This window comes from Zingiber officinale, chromosome 8B (assembly GCF_018446385.1).
Source record: "Zingiber officinale cultivar Zhangliang chromosome 8B, Zo_v1.1, whole genome shotgun sequence".
Lineage (NCBI taxonomy): Eukaryota > Viridiplantae > Streptophyta > Magnoliopsida > Zingiberales > Zingiberaceae > Zingiber > Zingiber officinale.
The window spans coordinates 63,552,878-63,573,913 of NC_056001.1; the positions used below are offsets into that span (position 1 = coordinate 63,552,878).

At 38.1% G+C, this 21,036-nt stretch overlaps 1 protein-coding gene across 1 annotated transcript; it reads right to left on the reverse strand.

Annotated features, from left to right (window-relative positions):
• Positions 1-7,056: 7,056 nt before the first annotated feature.
• On the reverse strand, positions 7,057-12,950 carry LOC122015400. Its single transcript, XM_042572268.1, has 6 exons — positions 12,766-12,950; positions 11,411-11,464; positions 9,851-9,921; positions 8,909-8,958; positions 7,787-7,929; positions 7,057-7,713 (listed from the first exon to the last, which is right to left on the reverse strand). Exons 2-6 carry the CDS (start codon positions 11,437-11,439, stop codon positions 7,518-7,520), a joined length of 489 nt encoding a protein of 162 aa, XP_042428202.1. The 5' UTR covers positions 11,440-11,464; positions 12,766-12,950; the 3' UTR covers positions 7,057-7,517.
• Between the last annotated feature and the right edge of the window lie 8,086 nt (positions 12,951-21,036).

Below are 21,036 nucleotides of genomic sequence, written 5' to 3' on the forward strand. Positions count from 1 at the left end.
TAAGTCTACAACATATATGTCTAGACTTGCCATTATATAAATGGCTCTGTGTCCGGCCAATTGCTGATTGACTATCGCAATGTATGTAAATTGTCAGTACCAATTTCTGTCATCTAGGAACATCTTCTAAAAATTGTATACATTCAGCCTCTTCATCATATTTGTCAAAAGCTACAAACTCATATTCCATCATAGATCTGGTTATTACGGTTTGCTTAGAAGATTTCCATGAAATAACTATACCTCCTAAAGTGAATACATATCCACTAGTAGACTTAGAGTCTTTTATATCAAATATTCAACTCGTATTACTGTATCCTTCGATCACAATAGGATATCTCGTATAATGTAGTTTATATTCGCAAATATACCTTAAGTACCTAAATAATCTTGTTATCCCTTTCCAATGCTCAACCCCGAGATTACTCATGTATCTACTCAGTTTACTTACTACGTAGGCTAAGTTTGGCCGTGTATAATTCATCAGGTACATTAAACTTCCAATCACTCGAGAGTACTCTATCTGAGCGATACTTTCTCTTTGATTCTTCTATAGATATTGACTCATATCTATCAATGTTCGTGCCAATACAGTATCACTCTTGGTGAATTACTCAAGAATTTTGTCCACGTAATGAGACTGACTAAGCACAAGTCCTTCTATTGCTCTAAGAATTTTGATTTCTAAAATCTCATCAGCTAGGTTCATGTCTTTCATGTCAAATCTTGGATTTAACATGTCCTTAGTGGATTTGATTATCTTATAATTACTTCCAATGATAAGTATATCATCTACATATAAGCATAAGATGACATAATCATTCTCCATGGCTTTCATGTAGACGTATTTATCACATTCATTGATTTTGAATCCACATTCCTTCATGACATTGTCAAATTTATCATGTCACTGCATCGATACTTGTTTCAAGCCATATAATAACTTCACCAATCTACAAACTTTATTTTTTTTGTCCTAGCACAGAAAATGCTTCAAGTTGCTTCATATAGATTTCCTCTTCTAAATCCTCATTTAGAAAGATTGTGTTTACATCCATTTGATATATTTCTAGTTTTCATAGAGCAGCAATAGCTAACAAAACTCTAATGGAAGTTATTCTCGACATTGAAAACTACGTATCAAAGTAATCAAGGTCTTCTCATTGTTGGTATCCTTTTAATTATCAATTTGGCCTTGTACTTATCAATCATGCCATCTGATTTCATTTTCTTCTTGAAAATCCACTTGCAACCTAATGATTTACTTCCCGGGGGAAGATCCACAAGTTTCCAAGTATGATTTTGTAAGATAGAGTCTATCTCAAATGCAATTATCTCTTTCTAGTGAGGTCAATCAGAAGAACTTACTGCTTCTGAGTACCTTTGTAACTCACTTTCCAATATGAAACTAATAAAATCCATTCCGTAGAATTTTTTTCACCCAAGCTTTTTTATTTCGTCTAAGCTCAACCTCAAGTGGTTCATCATCTTCTTCTTCCTCTTGTGTTTCTAATGCTCGTTTTGAGGGACTTTCTTCCTCTCAGATCTTATACAAAAACTCATGCTTGAAGAACGATACATTTCTAATTCTATTATTGAGTTTTTATGTATAACCAGTATTTGTGATTCATACACTGAAAATTGATACGCACTGTTGTTATGTGCATATCCAATAAATATGCAATCAACAGTTTTTGGTTCTATCCTAATCCTTTTCAGATTATGTACCAAAATTTTGGTAAGATACCCCCATATTCATAAATATTTGTAGGACTATTATCTTTCATTCCACAACTCATAAGGACTCTGGTCAATTTTCTTTTGGGGCACCTTATTTAAAAGATAATTAGCTGTTAACATAGCTTCTCCTTAATGAACTTTGACAATCCAAAGCTCAATAGAAGAGCATTCATCATTTCCTTAAGAGTGTAATTCTTTTGCTGAGTATAAGAAGTTGTTGTTTCGTGTCTGATCTCATGTTCAGCACACAACTCAGTGAATGGTGATACATAATCACTGTCCCGATCACTTCAAACCACCTTAATCTTCTTATTAAGTTAGTTTTATATCTCATTCTTATATAGAATAAATTTCTCTATATCTTTATCCTTACTTTTGAGAAGATACACATAACAGTATTTTGTGTTATTATCTACAAAAGTGATGAAATACTTATTCCCACCATGTGTCGGTGTACTATTTATGTTGCACACGTTGGTGTGAATTAAGTCAAGTGGTTCACTGCTTCTTTCAACATGGTGAAATGATGACCTTATCATTTTTGCTTCAACATAAATTCACACTTGTATTTCGGATCAAGGTGAAATGTTAGTATGCTTTGTATGTTAATTAATCTACGTAACACATCATAGTTAACGTGTCCTAGTCTACCATGCCACAAACACAAAGACTCAAGCATATAAACGAAAGAGTTTGCGGTTTTATTAATCTTAGGTTTAATCGTCATTACACTGAGCTTAAATAGCCCATTGGTTACATAACTCTTTCCTAAAAATATTTTATTTTTGGACAAAACAACTCTATCCGACTCAAAAATAATACGAAAGTCATGCTTGTTTAACAATGATCCAGACACTAGATTCTTCCGAATCTCTGGAACATACAACACATTGTTGAGAGTTAACTCCTTGCTCGAGGTCAGATTCAATACAACTTTTTCTTAACCCATGATGTTCGAGGTTGCTAAGTTCCCCATGAGCAATTTCTCTCCATCTTTGATTTCTTCAAAGTTGTGGAGCAGCTCCTTGTTGTAGCAGATATGTCTGGTGGCACCGGTATTGATCCACCATTGTTACGGGTTTGAACCCACTAGGTTTAGCTTGGAGACCACAATGCATAGGTCGCCCATTTCTGGTCACTCGTTCAGGTTGGCCTCCTGCTTCTTCATTAGCTTTCTGTATTTTAAAGATTTATGACCGACTCTGTCACAATTGAATCACTTCTCAGAGAATTTCTTCTTGCTTATGGCTCCTCTGGGTCCCATCTTAGAAGACTTGAAATTCTTTTTCTTCGAGTTTTGACTGTGCTCGACCACATTGGCTTTTACAGTAGCCTGAGAGAATAGCTTTCTCTTGGAACTCTTGCTGTCTTTCTCAATTCGAAGTCTAACAATGAGCTCTTTCATGTTCATCTCCTTCCACTTATGCTTCAGCTAGTTCTTGAAGTCCTTCCAATTGGGAGACAGCTTCTCAATGATTGCTGCTACTTGGAAGGTTTCACTCAACACTATATCTTCTGAGTAAATCTTGTGTAGAATCACTTGAAGTTGCTGGACTTGGTTGATCACCATCTTAGAATCAACCATCTTGTAGTCCAAGAATCAGCCCATAATAAATTTCTTGGCCCCTGCATTCTTTCATGTCCAAGAACTCCAAAAGCTCCTTAATCGTTCTCTTTGTGCTATACATGACATATAGCGAGTTGACAAGGCTATTGAGGATGTAGTTTCGATATAGATATTCAAAATGAGTCTATGCCTCCACTGCACTGATGGTCTGAACACTAACATTCTCAACATACTTGGGTGTGTCCTTGGTCAAGTATCGAGTCAGATTGAGTGCGGTCAAGTGGAAGAACATCTTCTACTGCCACCTCTTGAAGTTTAACACAGTGAACTTCTCTGGTCTTTCCCTGTGATTGATTGGAGCATTTCTAATCAGGGCGGAGGGGGCCTTCACTCAGTGAACATGTTGCATCTCAACCGTTTCTGTGGCCATCTCAACAAAACAAATCTGTTTCAAGGTTGTTGGACAATCTGTTGTCGGAGATAGAGGGGAAGTTTAGCTGAATTGAAATTACACAATATCAATTCCAATTTATCTGTCGAGATGACCTGAGCAGATAATCTCAGGCTGATGGCCTAAAAAGTCAGGTCGAGCTGCTAGGTTGTTTAGAAGATGGTTGTCTACTGCACAGTCTAAGTGTAGAGTGGAGACTCCCGAGTGTAGACTATCGAGTGCAGATTCTCGAGTTGATGCTGAGTCTGGAGATGCTGAGTAGAGTCGGGAATCTAAGTCGCTGAGTCGGGAGATGCCGAGAGGAGTCAAGAAGCCGAGTCTAGAGATAGAATTATCGATCGAAAGATGTTGAGGCCTACTTTCAGGCAATTTCTTTAAAACAGATTCGCTCCACCTTCGGTTGTACTTTGAGGTTCTTTCGGGTCATTTGTTTTCCAAGATATAACAGCAGAACAACACACACAACCAAACACTAGTTCTTTATGGAAAACTGAGAATGCACTCGACTGCTATCATGAGTCATTTAGCCGAGAGGATGCACCACTGAGATGAAAGAATCGGAGAACAAAAGTGGAAAAATTCCTTTGTTATTACTTTCGCTTCTTTGTTTTCTCAAGATCTAGCCTCCTTATATAGGAGGGCTCACCCCTGGCTGCAATGAATGACTGAGTTATGGTCATTCAATGATGGGTTTAATGTCGGTCATTATTGTTGAGACATTACGAAATCGTCATTAGTGGATTTTATGTCAGTCATTATTGTTGAGACATTACAGAGTCACCAATCTTAATGTTTTTGTTACACTCTTGAGCAGGTAACAAAAAGATATTCAGGTGGCAAAACATTAGTTCATTCACTTGGACAAATTTTACCTCAACCGATCCGACATTTGACACACGCAGGTCATACTCACACACAAGTTAACTTGGTTTAGTGCAAATACAAACCTTGGATTTGCACCACCTGAATACCCACGTGTGAGATAGAGTCTCTCCCCATATATATGTTCACAACATTAATGCGTGTACCATAATCTAAACCAACAATAAATTCATAGATAATAGTGTCTCTTCTGTTCACCCTCTTTATTTCATTCACATTTTAAACAGTTCGGGTGTTGCTAAGGGGTTTCAATTTTCTTTACTGAAGGATCATCGTTAAGATCGACAACATCCTAAAGCGTCAAGGGAAAACCTGGCGGTCGTTGCTGGTGCAGCCGTTGCTGCTTATTCATGGCGGTAGCATCGGTTACAGGTCGTGGCGATGGCGGCAAGAGTCTAAAAGGTTGTGAGGTGTCCAAGGCGGAAGACTTGTCGTCAGCATTCTTATGCTACTCGTCAAGGCAACGGAGACGCTCCAATTGCACGATCCCGAGGTCGCGTTGCGGGGTCTTATTGAGCTTGCTCCTCTTTGAGGACTCGATTGATGCCGCTGCCGAAGCCAACGCGCATGAGTAGTTCGATGGAATGTCGAGCCCAACCTTGATCTGGGGATGGCCTTCAAGCACCATGGCTGAGAATACGGAGTGTCCCCTCAGGGCGGTGCGGTGGTTGAGGCATGGGGTGTTTCCACATGAGGTCTTGGGGTCGAAACTCAATGCATCCGAGCATGTCGTCCCCCATGCCTTGGCCACTTGCACTAATGGCTAGTAGCTACATGTGATTTACCTCCTCCAGTTGGCATAAGGATGGATTGGCGGGGGCGCTGGGGGCGAGCGAATCATCTTTTGCCATATGGCTGAGAACACAGAGGTGAAAGCAGTAGTAGCTGATTAGCATTTTACAAAAGAGGAGGCGAAAGAGCAAGAAAGATATCTATATCCAGGGGGAAAAGGTAGGCTATTTTTTCGTATTCAAAGAGATGGTGATGAAATCTTGTCCCAGAGCAGTTTGTCGCCCATATTATTGTTCTCGAGCGCAAGCTTCAAGAGCTCCATCCCCAACTATATTATAGTATTAAAATAAGGGAAAATTTACATTCAGCCCTCAATCACAATTTAAATTTTATATATAGTTCATATTCATAAAAAATTTTGTTTCCACTCCTCAACTAAATATAATGAACACTAAATTACCTAATTGTCCTCATATTTTTTATGTACAAAAAATCTAAAAATAAGTAAATTCTTCTTAATTTTAACACATTAAATTAGAATCTATTATATTTTCTATCAAATTGAGTGCGACTCTTTTTCCATCTCAATTGAAAAATATACTAGATTTTCTTTAAATGATGCTCAATTGAATAGAAATTATATTAGATTTTTTTTAAATGATGTTGAATTTAGAAAGAATTATATTAAGCGGGAAAAATATCATGGTCAATTTGATAGAAATATACTCAATTCTAGTTTAAAGTATTGGATTTAAGAGAATTATACTCATTTTTAGACTTTTTATACCTAAAAAATATGAAGGGCAATTAAGTAACAATGTTTGTATGAGGGAGTTGAAGTAAATAAAACTTTACATGCAAGAAGTAGAAATAAACTTTTTTAGACATGGGAACTGCATGCAAAGTTGAAGTTGTGGTTAGGAAAATTTACATGCAGTCTTCAATCACAACTTAAACTTTACATACAGTCCCTAGTCCAAAAAACTTTGTTTTCACTCCCCAACTAAACATAATAGATACCAAATTACCTAATTGCCCATTATATGTTTGAGCTACAAAAAGTTTAAAGATGAGTACAATTCCTCATAATTTCAATACATTAAAATAGAATCTAGTATATTTTTTATTAAATTAAGTATAACTATTTTTTCACCTCGTGACAAATATATTAAATTTTCTTTAAATGATGCTCAATTGGATGAAACTATATTAGATTCTTTTCAAATGATGCTGAATTTAGAAAAAATTATATTAAATGGAAAAAACTCATATTTAATTTGATAGAAAATATACTCAATTTTAGTTTAAAATGTTGAATTTAAGAAAAATTATACTTATTTTTAAACTTTTTGTACCTAAAAAATACGAGAAACAATTAAGCAACGATTTACATGAGAGGATTGAAGCAAACAAAATTTTATATGCAAAAATAAAAACAATTTTTTGAACATAAAAACTACATGCAAAGTTAAAATTATTATTAGAAATTTTTCTTCAATTTACTTTTAAAATAAACCGGTTTAACTTATTTAAAGATTATATAATTTCTTATAATTATTTTTTTATCGACTTAATTAAAATTACTTAAATATCACCAAAATCACTTTAATATTATCCAAATTATCGGGCGACATTCTTGAATGCCTAATATCAAATTCATTTCGAGGAACATTCCAACCATTAATTGGACACAAGCTTATTGTATTGAATCAGGGTTCGACCACCCTGTGAAAACACAAGTGATATAATGATCAAACAGATTATCTTTGGTTACAGTTTCAAGTGATCCAAACACAAAACTAAATCAAAACCAAACGTAGAAATTAAAAAGCAAAGGGGAGAAGAAACACCAATCAAACCAACAATGAGCTATCACCTTCATGTACGGGCGATGAAGAATTGTGCAACTAACAAGGTCATGCATGATGCCATCCACTACGAGGAATAGGACCTTGCGGACACCCTTGATGATGAATGGAGGCTAAACTGAGATGCTAATGTCGACGACAAAGTATCCCAGGGGTTATGGCGACGATCAACTATGACCACTGATAAATGCCAACGGGCTGATTAGTGCAAGGGATAAATTTAAGAGTATAGTATTAAATGCCAAATAGTTGAAAGATGCAGGTAGGAAGGAATGCGTCATATATCCATCAACTGAGAGCCAGATGAGGGTTTCTTCTTCTTTTTTTTGCTCTGTTTTTTTCCGGAGATCCATTCCTTGACTGTTTCTGGAGGAGGCTGAGTCCTCCTTAGATGTTCGTGGATGGCAGCAAGTGGGTCCATCTGGAACACAGGATCATCCAACACCCGCTTCAAGTGAGCGCCTTCTATTTGGCTATAAAATGCATCGCATCAGCAGGTGAAGATAGTAGAAACGGAAAGAAAATTATAAGAGCTCAAGTAATTACACTAGTTTCTGCCTGTCCTTGGAGTTTGGCTTAGAGTTTTTGGAACTAATAGGCCTCTGGATGGTGTTCAAATCTGGAAGAAATTCGGAAAGGGCTGAAAGATCATATGCCTTCAACTTACGCTGTCTTCTCTCTCTCTTTTTCTGCATAAACAAGACCAGTCAACTTCAAGATTATAATCTCGTAGTTTTTGATCCAGCCACTTTTAGAACACAGGATTATAATCTGGAAGAGTTCTAGAGCCCATTCTATATACAGTACAAATGCAATGCCTCCCTTAACTTTCCTAAACATTTGACGAAGCGACTAACATATACATGTTAACTATGTAATATGTCAATCACGAGTAGTTTGTTGCCATGTGTGCTTCCTGCTTACCATGATCTAGTGTTAACTCATGGGTACATTGTATGTCTTCAATTTGTCTAACTGGCAATCCTTCCAATATATAGTCCTTACCAGTAATCTGACAATATATATCATATTCATATATTTAGTCCTTACCAGTAATCTGACAATATATATCATATTCATATATATAGTCCTGAAAAGTAATCTGACATTTTGTATCATATTTATCTTTACAATGGTAGGTTTCAAAAACTATCAACATTAGTTCAGTGAATTTAATTATAATTTTTCTAATGATTGGAATTTGATATAATTATAAATTAATATGTTTTGATTTTCCAGTACAATGATTAGTGTTAAATATAAACCTAAAAGCACGACTAGATATTGATTACTGAATTCATACTGATAACTTTTTCACATTTATCATAGTTACATACCATGAAGAATATGTTCGAGTTAAGTGTTTTAGCTTGTAAAAACCACAAATTTTTTTTAGCAAATTCTCACAAAAAAATGGCAACGTTTAAGTTGGAGAACATGTCCAAGGTACTGAAGTATTTTCAGAATATTGTCAAGAATGATTAAGCAATTTTCAGGATGAAAACATATTTGCAACTAACAGTGATATCACCCTATCATTCAAAAATCCTAATGATATACTAGTTGCTGATGCAAATAATAGAAGAACCATCCCTAACATTATTTATCATGATCAAACAATGACTAAGCAAGAAACCAAAACAGTAAAAGAAAATAAAGTTCAGTTACCTTGCCAATTGATTTTTTTGCACTCAAGGAAACAACAGCATCTTTAACTTCTGAAATAATGACATCAAATCAAAATTAGATCCTTTTTTTCAGGCTCAAATTTACTTGATGAAGCCAAACACATTTAAATTACAATCATAGAGGGTAAAGGAATACCACAACCTCATGATTATGACAAGTTTATCAAAATAGAAGAAATCACCAGCATGAAAACTCAGCTATGCATAAGCAATACTCAAACAATTTAAATATTCCCATGGTAATAATATTTTAAGCATTGTCAACGTTCCCAGGCATAAGCATGCTGGTGATTTAAAAAAAAAATGTCCTTTCAACATTGTCAACGTTCTAAACATGAAATGACCCAAGTTCTGTTTCACATATGAAAAGTAAATAACAATAGACCATATAACAAATTTCAAATCCAGATAGTTGGGCATGTTATCATATTACATCATTACCAGCTACAAGTAGGACTTTAAGTTTGCTATCCCTAAATTTTAAATAAGGATAAATTGTCAAAATTAATAAGAATTGAAGTAATTAAGGTGTAATGGTCAATTTTTGAGGTTATATTTAATTTATTTGAGGAGATTTAATTGCAACTAGAGGTTGATTATAAGTTAGGTTGAGTTAGACACAAATTTAAGTCAATTTGGTTTTTATTAGAGTTGTATCAAACCACTATTGATGTTAATTCGAGTTTATCTTGCCAACAAGTCAACATAATATTATGAAATTAGCAACTTAACAAAGTTTCATTATCCTATTATCTTCAACTTGATTGAAGTCCTAAAGATAGTATATCTATGCATGTCATTAATAACTAAACTTGCTTTAGAACCAACTGAATTGCTTGGCAAGTATCAACAAACACAAATGGAATGAATAAACTTATATCTAAATACAAAGCAACAATGATCCACATGAAAAACAACTTACTTGCATAGAACTTTTGTTTCTTTTCTAGTTTGCGATTAAAGCTTTTGGAATCCTTTATTGAAGAATTAGATCTGCAGAAGAGATTAAGCTTACACTCACTAGATGATAATTTGCAAAATAATCAGCATGTTGAAGAAATTAATTTGTACAGCCTACATCTAAACATGTTCGACAATGTTGATGACATGTAAGCAATGAAGGTAGTGTATCCAACAATATTGAACGTTGACAATGTGGAAAGGTTAATTTTTAAAAAAAAAACAATAAGATAGCATCTGGAATAACTTTTTTCTATTTCAGGAAGCTTGAGCATTTTCGCAGCTTTATATAATTCAATAGAAATTTTCTTTTATATCTATCAAAAGAGGAAGGGAGTCACTGAATAATATAAGCATGCAACAAAATCTAGAAGATAACTCATATACAAGTTAACTATAAGAATCATCATTTTTGTAGACATACTGAAACACATGGAAAATTCATGTCGATGGAAGTATTTACCTTTTAGATATATAAAATTATTTACTTTTAGATTCATCAAAGTATTTGCTTTGATAGACCTAAAGCATTATTCATAGAGGGAATAATTTGTTTTCAGTATATTTATGAAGTTCATTAGAAATTCACCTTTAGATCTATCAAAAAGGGGAGAGGGAACTCCTAAATAATATGTAAAAAAGTAATATTTGTGAAGATCTTTAAACACGTACTTGGATCAAGTACATTTTATCTATGTTGCCATAACATAAGTCATGTGTCAAAACTCAATTTGAGCTAGTAATGTGAATCTTATTCCACTGCATGGAAGACTGGAAACATAAATCACACTAAAAGGCTAGGTTCATATCATTGACAGGAGGTAATTTTTAAGATTAAATAAGGTATCAGTTTAACTTAAATAAGCATCTATATGATATGTTTATACATGTTCAGTGTTTTCAAACAATCAGGATCACAATTTAGAACAACCGATGTCCCTTTGTTTAACAAGAAATAGATTGAGAGTCCTCAGGGAAGATATCTGTGCAACCATTTAGACAAAAACAAAGCCCCTAGCCACTTGGCGGTTGCCTATAAGCTAACCTCGTGATTTACCTCCGGGTGAGCATAATCACCCCATATACATAAAAACAAAGTGATTAAAAACAGCTCAAGGAAGTTGAAGTTTATTTTTAGAAATTATTAGTGACATCTGCAATCAAGGATGATAGACTTCTTGTTTTATATGTTACATAAAGCATGGGTCTCTATTTTTTTTTTTGATAATCCAGGTATCCGATAGACCCAATTAATGGGTCTCTACTTCCATTTGCATGCGGTTGCAATTCCAGCTGCTAATTTTGCAATTCCAACCACTGGTTCACACTTATCAAAAGCTTGCAAATCAAACAAAGAGGTATCATTTCGGCTAACAGAAACTGCTGAAAATTAATAAAAGAGATCCAATGAACTCATGCAGCTGAACTATTGACTGTTAATATAACAGAGAGACTGGAACGGGGGGAAATGCATGATTCTAGAAAAGGATAGATGGAGGGAGAAAGAAGGGAAACAACTTACTCCTTTGTGCGCTTTTTTTCTTTTGCCATCGCTTCACAATGCAGTTGGAACCCCCTGTGGTCAAGAAGCACAACCATAAATCGAAACAAAAATACATGAATTATACAAATACAACAGATTATGGAACATGACCACATGCAAGCATCCTAACTCTAGTTCAATTCGAAGTGCAAAATAATTAAAATTATGCTCAGAAAACAACCCTAAAGCATGCTACGTGAAGGAGAAGTGCAGAGAAATATTCTCCAAATTCTATGCCTAAGGAACCGAAATCCCAATATTTCAACAAATCAATGTGTCCGATCAACAACGTGAATCCAAACATGATAGTGCATAGCAAGGCAACACAGGACAGAATCAAAACCTCAATTGCGCAGACGGCAGCAACAACAAAATTAGGGTGATAGAGGAGCGCTAAACAGGTAGGGCAGAAAAGGCCGTCAGTCTTGAGGAGGGGTGAAGCCGCCACCGACCCAAGCTAGCCCTTTTTAAGGGATATTTTCATTTTAAAATTTAATTTAAAATACCCCCAAATCTTTAATGCAAACCCAAAAGCTGTTTTCAATCTTGTTTATTTACCTATCAAGTTTGTCCAAATTTGTTTATTAGAAAACTTATCGAGCTTATTCAACCTTATTTATTAAAATTCTTAGCAAGATCGAGCCGAGTTGGAAGTTTTTATTGAGCTCAACTAACAACCTTGTTTTCTTATAAATTAGGTTAAATATTTATGTAATATGTGGAACTTATTTTTTTTATTTTCAACCTATTATGAATTATTTAAGATTATAACAATTTATAAATTACTATGTTTTGTATGTGTTTGAATAAAAAAATAAGAAATAAATTTAATTTTTTTATAAATTATAAGACCATGCTGATCTAGATAATTGATATAAAAAGCCTTCAACTGTTTTTCGCCAGTAGCTATGAATCTCAAGCATCCACAAGACCACAACACACAAAAGTTTGGTCGAATGCCATTAAACATGTTACTGTGCATAGATACTCTAATCAACCAGACAAATCCCTTGTTCAGACTACAGCACCAATCTAACTATCATCAGTAGTAGAAGCAATCACAACAAAAGAAATGATCACCTTCTCTATACTACCACAGATTATCAACACCCAGGAAATACAGAACTGCCTACATATCAAGCCATGAATTGCCTATCGACAACCAGGCGCGTTCTCTAGTCAAGTAATCTACCGAAATAATGACAAATCGCAACAATCCTACGCGGGGCGAAAGCCTAGGGTTGAAAATCCAAACAAACAGCCAGCGGGCGGCCCTAGGGCTTTATTTCATGAATCAAAAGAGCGAGGAAGGAATCAGGGAGACGAGATCTCACCAGAATCAAGCAGGTGAGGGAGAAGAGAATAGCGCTTCCGCTTAGGACGGAGATCAAGTGAGAGGGTATCGCCAGCCACAGCGATCGCTCCCAATGCGAGGATTCTTGAGACTTTGGGCGATGAGAGGAGGCGGCATCGGCCGCTACTAAACAGGTAGGACGGTATAAAGGCCGGCAGGGTTGAGGTGATGGGCGAAGCCGTCCTTTTAAAGGGAAAATTTCAATTTCAATTTCAATTTTGATTTTAAAATGGTCCCAAATTTCAGAAATTTTCTCTTTCAACCCCGAGTGGCATAAAATTATATTTAACTTCTGTTTTGATTGGAAGTTATTTTTGATAATTTTAATTATTTATTTAAGATTATTAATAAAAATTTTATTTGATTTAGGTAATCGATGATTCCTAAGTAATGTTTCATGTCTGATCAGTAAAAGGGGGCATGTAACTAGGAATCGAAAAATCTCGAAAAACTGAGGTTTTTCTTGATTCCGGGGTTAATGAATTTTTTTTACCCAAAATATCCTAAGATAAGAGAAAAATGTGACAAAAAAAAACGTATCGAAAAAACTAAAAAATTTAAAAAATAAAATTTACAAATTAAAAAAAACATAAAAAATAAAAAAAAAATAAAAAAATTGTAAAAAACTAAAAAATAACAAAAATGTAAAAAACTTAAAACAATAAAAAAACATTAAAAATAGAAAAAACATAAAAATTTAAAAATGAGAAGAAAAAAAATAAAAAAAAAATTTAAAAAAGTAAAAAAATAAAAAAAAACGTTTAAAAACATTAAAAAATAAAAAACATTAAAAATTAAATAAAACATAAAAAAAATTTAAAAAAACTTAAAATTTTAAAAAGTAAGAAAAATTAAAAAAATAAAAAACATCAAAAAAAAACAAATAAAATAAAAAAAATAAAGAAAACATGAAAAAAAATAGAGTTTAAATAATAATAATAATAATATTATTATTATTATTATTATTATAATAGTTGATTTAGTAACTAAGGGTAATATAGTAAAATATTAAACTAGGTTAATCATTAAAACCTTCAAATAAGTAAGTTTTTGTTGTATTAACTAGATTTAATCAAATAATATTTGGTTATATTTTAATTCTTATAATCTTGGTTACGTAATTATATGAACCAAACACGCCCTTATAATATAAGTATAATCAGAGCGGAGCCGGATTATGGTTAATCGGGCAGTACTCAGGAGGTTGACTGCGTCGAATCTCGATTACAGTGGAAAACAAATGAAAAACATAAGAGGAAGAGGAATTAACCCAGGGCGACAATATCAAAATCGACGACCATTGCTCATAATTTAGAATCAACCTTCGTAGATCATCTAGACCGACTCTGCTAGTAATTATAATACGGAGAACGAGAGGAGTTCGGAGCTCTCTTTATTTTTGTTTTTCTTATACCGAATATTCAAATCTTCTAATCCTAAGAAAGACGATTGAGCTCCACATTTTACTCACCCAATAAATGAAATTACTCATGATTATCATGAGAGACCAACATCCTAAATTTATCATTGGAGGAAAAATATGCTACAATATATCATAATTGGGATTCAAGTATTAAATTTTTAGTTAATGCCTGACCATTGCACCAAAGGCCCGAGCAATTTGAAGTCCAATGTAGATTCCAGGGAGAGGCATTTCATTTTTTGACAAAATCAAAATTATCATACTTTTGATTGAAAAAAAACACGCACACGCCGTTCACGTGTTTTTCAAAATATTGAGGTCAAAATTAAAAGGGTAATCTTTTTTATGGATCATTAAAAAGGCATTTTACCACTATGTAAAATGATTAAACTGTTTTTCACTATAAAATAATAATTTATTCTTATTATTATTATTATTATTTTTCTAAATCGACACATTGTAGCAACAACTATGAACTACTACACAGTTATAGCAACTATAATATTATAGTTGTTACAACTAAGCTGAATTTTTTTTTAAAAGACCATAACTTTTTATTCCGGTTAAATCATGAGATGCACGATGATCCGGCGGTTAGAACAGGGGACCCCCAGTCTGAGGGGTCAATGTCACGCTGGAGTCAAAAGGCCAAGGGGCCGACCGGAGAAGGAGGGGCCGACCTCCCGACCGGCCCCGGCCGGCCGACCGGTGAATAGCCGAGGGCAAAAGGCGCCCCGACAGAAGTCGGGGTTCCGACGCTCAATGGAACAGTAGCAAGGAGCCGAACGGAAGGCCTAAGAGAAGGTGACATACTGCTAACAGTCCCTACATAATACCCTACCGAAAATATCCCCAGCATATCGATACCGACGGCAGGCCGGACGGGATGTGAGTGCCGTCCGGCTGGCGCGTAAAATAAGGGCTGGCCGGACGGCACTCCCCGTCCAGCCGGCCTGCCGGACGCCCCGGCCTGTGGTCGGTAGAGAAGGACAAGAACATCTTATGACAGCTGTCAAGTCCTATGGCTAGGCCATACTCCAAGTCTGACAACGAGGTGTTCTGTTGTCTCATCGAGGACATACTTGGACTGTAGCAGTATGGCGTCAGGTAAGCTTTCTGACAGACACATACCGAGGTATGGGCTGCGGACATGTATGCGCCTCGGTGGACGTGCAGGAGCTCTCTCACCACTCTATATAAAGAGCCTCATACTTCGCCGGAGGTACGCGTTCAACACCTTTGGAGCCACTTTTTTTGCTGCTTGCTTGCCTGACTTGAGCGTCGGAGGGTCGCCGCCGGGAACCCCTTCCCGGCCCGACTTCTGTGCAGGTTCGCCGGAGGTTCGCGCAACCAGTCGAAGATCCACGTCAGCAGCCGGGGAGCGTCACGTGCCCAGCGTCCGTTGATTCAGCATTCGGACAGGATCAATTTAGCGCCGTCTGTGGGAACGCTCCTGCATCCGAACGGAAACAATGGACGAGACTGGACGACAACACACGGTGACGCTCTCCACGGAGGAACTTGACACTCTGATCGAGTTGAGGGCCGCCAAGCTTGTGGAGCAAAAACAGAAAGCAGCAGCCGAGCGGCCGGAGCAGCAAGCAACGTCCGCGTCCGGTGGCCGAGCGGAGGCACCGCAGGCCACCGTTTCATTTCATCGGGCCCTATTCCGCACTCTTGAAGCCGCAGGAACTAATCGGGATCGAGGATCTTCTTCGGATGAAAGGCCAAGACGAGACGACAGAAAAGGGAAAGCTCCCCGAGCGGATACATCGCCCGAGCGAATTAATCGCTAGTTCTTAGAAGCCATCTTGAAGGATCCTTTGCCAAATTCGACAACACTGCTACCCTTCACCAATATACGGATGGGGTGAAGTGTCGAGTTTTTCTAACCACCCTCTCTGGATCGGCTCAACGATGGTTTCGGAGGCTGCCGGACGGGTCCATCACAAACTTCAAGGATTTCCGAACGGCCTTCCTCCATCATTTTGCAAGCAGTCGGCGTTATCAGAAGATGAGTGTCAGCTTGTTCGCCATCAAGCAAGAGCCAAGAGAGCCGCTCAGAGCTTATATCCAGCGGTTCAACCGAGTGGCCATGGATATTCCAACGGCCACCTCGGAGACCATGATGAATGCCTTCACACAAGGCCTAGTGGATGGAGATTTTTTCCGATCGCTCATTCGAAAGCCGCCCCGAGACTACGACCACATGCTTCATCGGGCCAACGAATACATCAACGTGGAGGAAGCCCAAGCGGCCCGGAAAAAAGAAGCTCCAACCGAACGGGCTCCTCCTGTCGAGCGGAAACAGCATGCTGCTCAGCCACCCAGAGGACCGAGGGTCGAAGCAATCCGCTCCCCCCATGTGAGGTCCCACGTACAAGAAGTAGCGGCCGACCGGCCCAAGCCAAAGAAGAAATGGACCCCGATGTTTTGCTCCTTCCACCGGACGAATACGCACAACACAAGAGATTGTCGAAGTCTTCCCTTGATTGCTCAGCCCGTTCCCCGGAATGGTGGTCGACGATCTCCCTCATCCGATAGGCGACAGAGAACTCATGAAGCCGATCGGACTCAAATTGACAGGCGAAAACAACAGACTCCCGATCGGCATCGCTCTCCAAGGCATGAGAATCGCCGAATGTCTCGAGAACGATCTCGACCGTCCGCTCGGGAAGAAGAAAATAGAAGTAATACTTCTCGAGGCGAGATCAACATTATTGCTGGCGGGCCAACCGGAGGCGACTCTAACCGAGCGAGGAAGGCGAGCGTCCGACAGCTCCAGATCCATGCGGTCGGCTGCAGCCAGGAACGGGCGAGCGGACCAGAAATTAGTTTCGAACCCAGGGACTTGGAAGGAGTTGAAGTCCCCTATAACGACGCCCTTCTCATTAAAGCGGTAATAGCTAACTACACTATTCACCGCGTTTTTATTGACACAGGGAGCTCGGTCAATATCATATTCAAGAAAGCATTCGATCAACTGTAAATTGATCGAGTCGAGCTGCTGCCCATGACAGCCCCCCTTTACGGGTTTACGGGCAATGAAGTTCAGCCGGTCGGACAGATCCGTCTGGCCATATCTCTGGGAGAGGAGCCGCTCAGAAGGACGCGCACAGCAAACTTCGTCGTGGTGGACTCTCCGTCGGCATACAACGTTATATTGGGGCGACCAGCTCTCAGCGAATTCCGAGCGGCCGTCTCCACCTTCCACCAGAAGATCAAGTTCCCCGTGGATGACAAAGTGGGAGAAGTACGGGGAGATCAACTGGCCGCTCGACGATGCTACATCGAGATGGTCCGAGCAGAAGCCAATTCCGCTCGGAAGACGCCCCGGATCGAGGTAAACGCCATCACTGAAAAGCCTCCCTCTTTAGTCTACGAAGAAAAAGAGGAAGTGCAGATACACCCGACCCGATTGGAGGCCACGACCTTCATCGCGTCCGATCTGGAGGCGAATCAGAAAGAGGAGGTGATCCAATGTCTCCAAAGAAACCATGATGTCTTCGTCTGGTCGACACATGAACTGCCCGGAATTTCACCAAGTATAGCACAGCATGAGCTCCACGTCCGACCGGACGCTCGGCCCGTAAAGCAAAGAAAAAGGGACTTCAGCGCCGAGCAGAATGTCATCATCCGGGCGGAAGTTGAGAAGCTTCTGGAGGCCGGCCATATACGCGAGGTGCAGTTCCCGAGCTGGTTGGCTAACGTAGTATTAGTCTCTAAGCCAGGCAACAAGTGGAGAGTGTGCATAGATTTTCGGGATCTCAACAAAGGTTGCCCGAAAGATTTTTATCCTCTGCCCCGGATAGATCAGTTGGTGGACTCTACGGCCGGCTGCGAATTAATATGTATGCTTGACGCTTACCAAGGCTATCATCAAGTGCCGCTCGCTCGGGAAGATCAAGAAAAAGTTAGCTTCGTTACAGCCGACGGCACCTATTGCTATAAGGTGATGCCGTTCGGATTGAAGAACGTGGGAGCCACGTATCAACGCTTGATGAACAAAGTGTTCAGAGAGCAGATCGGGCGGAACCTAGAAGTATATGTGGACGACATTCTCATCAAATCCGTCCGAGCGGCCGACCTCTTGGAAGACATGAAGGAGACTTTCCGAAAACTGAGGAGGTATGACGTTAAACTAAATCCCCAGAAGTGTCTATTCGGAGCAAAAGGAGGACGCTTCTTAGGTTACATAGTGACCGAGCGGGGTATTGAAGCAAATCCCAACAAGGTGAAAGCTCTACAAGACATGTCGCCTCCAAGAAATCTGAGGGAAGTGCAGCGTTTGACTGGTCAGATAACTGCCCTGTCTAGGTTCATCTCCAAAACCGCCGACCGGAGCCTGCCTTTCTTCAAAATCTTGCGCAAAGCCGCCAAGTTTCAATGGGACGAAGAATGCGATCGGGCGTTCGAAGAGCTGAAGACATATTTGAATTCTCTTCCGGTATTAGCCAAGCCAGCTGCGGGTGAGTCACTTTGTATCTACTTATCTTCTACTGAACAAGCCGTCGGCTCAGCATTAGTAAGGCCGAGCGGGGAAGATCCAGTGTATTTTCTGAGCCATATTTTAAAAGATGCTGAATCTCGCTACACCGGGCTCGAGAAACTTGCTTTCGCTTTGGTCCTCGCCGCTCGGCGCCTCCGTCCTTATTTGTTGGCTCATACTATCATCGTCCGGACGAATAGCCCGTTGGGAAGAGTGCTGTTGAATCCCGAAGCGTCCGGACGGCTCATCAAATGGACAACCGAGTTAAGCGAGTTCGACATTCAATACCAGCCCCGGTCGGCGATAAAAGCGCAGTCCTTGGCGGATTTCGTCACCGAGGTACAAAGGCCAGAGCCCGAAGCCATGTGGATGTTAAAGTGTATACTAAAAGTCTAGCTTTTGGTATAAATATTTATCTAGAAATAAGAATCACATTGGTCAAATGTCTACATTTATGATAAATGTAGTTGTTCAATTAATTTATATTGTAGATAACATGGTGTGTGGTGTCACACACAGAGGATCATGTTATCAGTACCTTATAAATTATAAACAGTAACTCACGACCATAATGGAAAGGAACAAACCATTGGAAGGTCGTAGTGTAATTAGGTATTAGTTTATCTTAACTATATAATTACACTAGTACACTTAGAGTGTATTGAGTAGGACCATTAGAGGTCGTTTCTTTTATACTGACTTTATAAAGAAACAAAGACCTCAGTTATTATGAAAGTGTGTGCTCTTAATCCTAATATAATAACAAGCACATATATTTGATATTTATTTCTTTAATTTATCAATGGGTGAGATTTAGTTCGATGAATCAATAAGCCCGATAAGTTGGGAAATGATATCACTTATAGTGTGTATTGTTGATTATAGAAGAAAAGCGTGTCCTAGTGATCTAGGTTGAGAATGTCCCCAAGAGGAGCTCATAAGGATATTCATGTTAAACCCTGCAGGTGGACTTAGTCCGACATGACGATAAGGTTGAGTGGTACTACTCTTGGACTAAGATATTAATTAAATGAGTTGTCAGTAACTCACTTAATTAGTGGACATTTGACATCTTAAACACAGGGAGACTAACACACTCATAATAAGAAGGAGCCCAAAATGTAATTTGGGATTGGTGCGGTAGTTCAATAATAGTTCTTTAGTGGAATGAATTATTATTGATGGAATTAAGTTGTGTGTTCGGGGCGAACACGGGAAGCTTAATTTCATCGGGAGACCAAAACCAATTCCTCCTCTCGGTCCCTATCGTAGCCTCTTGTATATGGAGATTTATACCCACCACATACCCACCTTCTTACCCAACCAATAGGGATCGGCCAAGCTAAGCTTGAAGCTCAAGCTTAGGGTCGGCCAAGCCTTAAGGTGGCCGGCCAATAGCTTGGAGCCCAAGTTTAGGTGGCCGGCCACATCATATTAAAAAAGATTTTTTATTAAAATTATTTCTTATGTGGATATCATAGTTTTAAAAGAGAGTTTAAAAATTAAATCTTTCCTTTTAAAGCTTTCTACAAAAGATTAAGAAAAGATTTGAAATCTTTCCTTATTTGTAGATTGAAAGGAGATTTTATTTTTAAGAAAAACTTTCCTTTTTGACCATGATAATAATTTAAAAGAGAAGTTTAAAAATTAAATATTCTCTTTTATTAGTTTCTACAAAAGATTAAGAAATGATTTGATATCTTTCCTTATTTGTAGATTGAAAAGATATTTTAATTTTTATAGATAACTTTCCTTTTGGAAATTATCCACATGTTTAGAAGAAGAATTTTAATTTATAAAATTTCCTTTTTATTAACCAATCATGAAGGGATAAAAATTATTGGAGAAATTTTTATAAATTTCTAGAAACAAATTAGGAAGTTTTAATTCTTGTGTGAATTAAATTTTCCTTGTTTTGGGGAATTAGAAGTGGCCGGCCATTATTATTAAAAGAAGAAAATTGTTTTTTAATTAAAATAATTTTTCTTTTTTATGACAAAAGAATTAAGGAATTTTTTATTAAAATTTCCTTATTTGTCAAGACCAAGGATTATAGAAGAGGGGTAGAGTTCATGGTGATCAACTCTATTATTCTTCTCCTCTCTTTTCCTCCTTGGTGGCGGTCCTAGCTTCTTCCTCTTCTCTTCTTCTTATGGCCGGCAACCTCTCTTGGAGCTCTTGATGGTGGCGGTTCTAGCTAGGAGAAGAAGAGAGAAAGGTGGTTTTGTTTCTTGCATCCCTTGGAGCTTGGTGGTGGTGGCGGACCTCTACTTCTCTTGGAGAATTGTGGTGGCGAAACTTGCAAGGAAGAAGAAGGTGCTTGGTGGTTCTCATCTCGG

What these genes read in the sequence shown, in the direction of transcription:
- LOC122015400 (XM_042572268.1), bottom strand. Translation starts at nt 11,439, where the DNA reads ATGGCAAAAGAAAAAAAGCGCACAAAGGA. An exon ending in GAAAAAAAGCGCACAAAGGA is followed by an intron (nt 9,922 to 11,410) that starts GTAAGTTGTTTC and finishes TCTCTTCTGCAG; the next exon opens with ATCTAATTCTTCAATAAAGG. An exon ending in CAAAAAAATCAATTGGCAAG is followed by an intron (nt 7,930 to 8,908) that starts GTAACTGAACTT and finishes TTGTTTATGCAG; the next exon opens with AAAAAGAGAGAGAGAAGACA.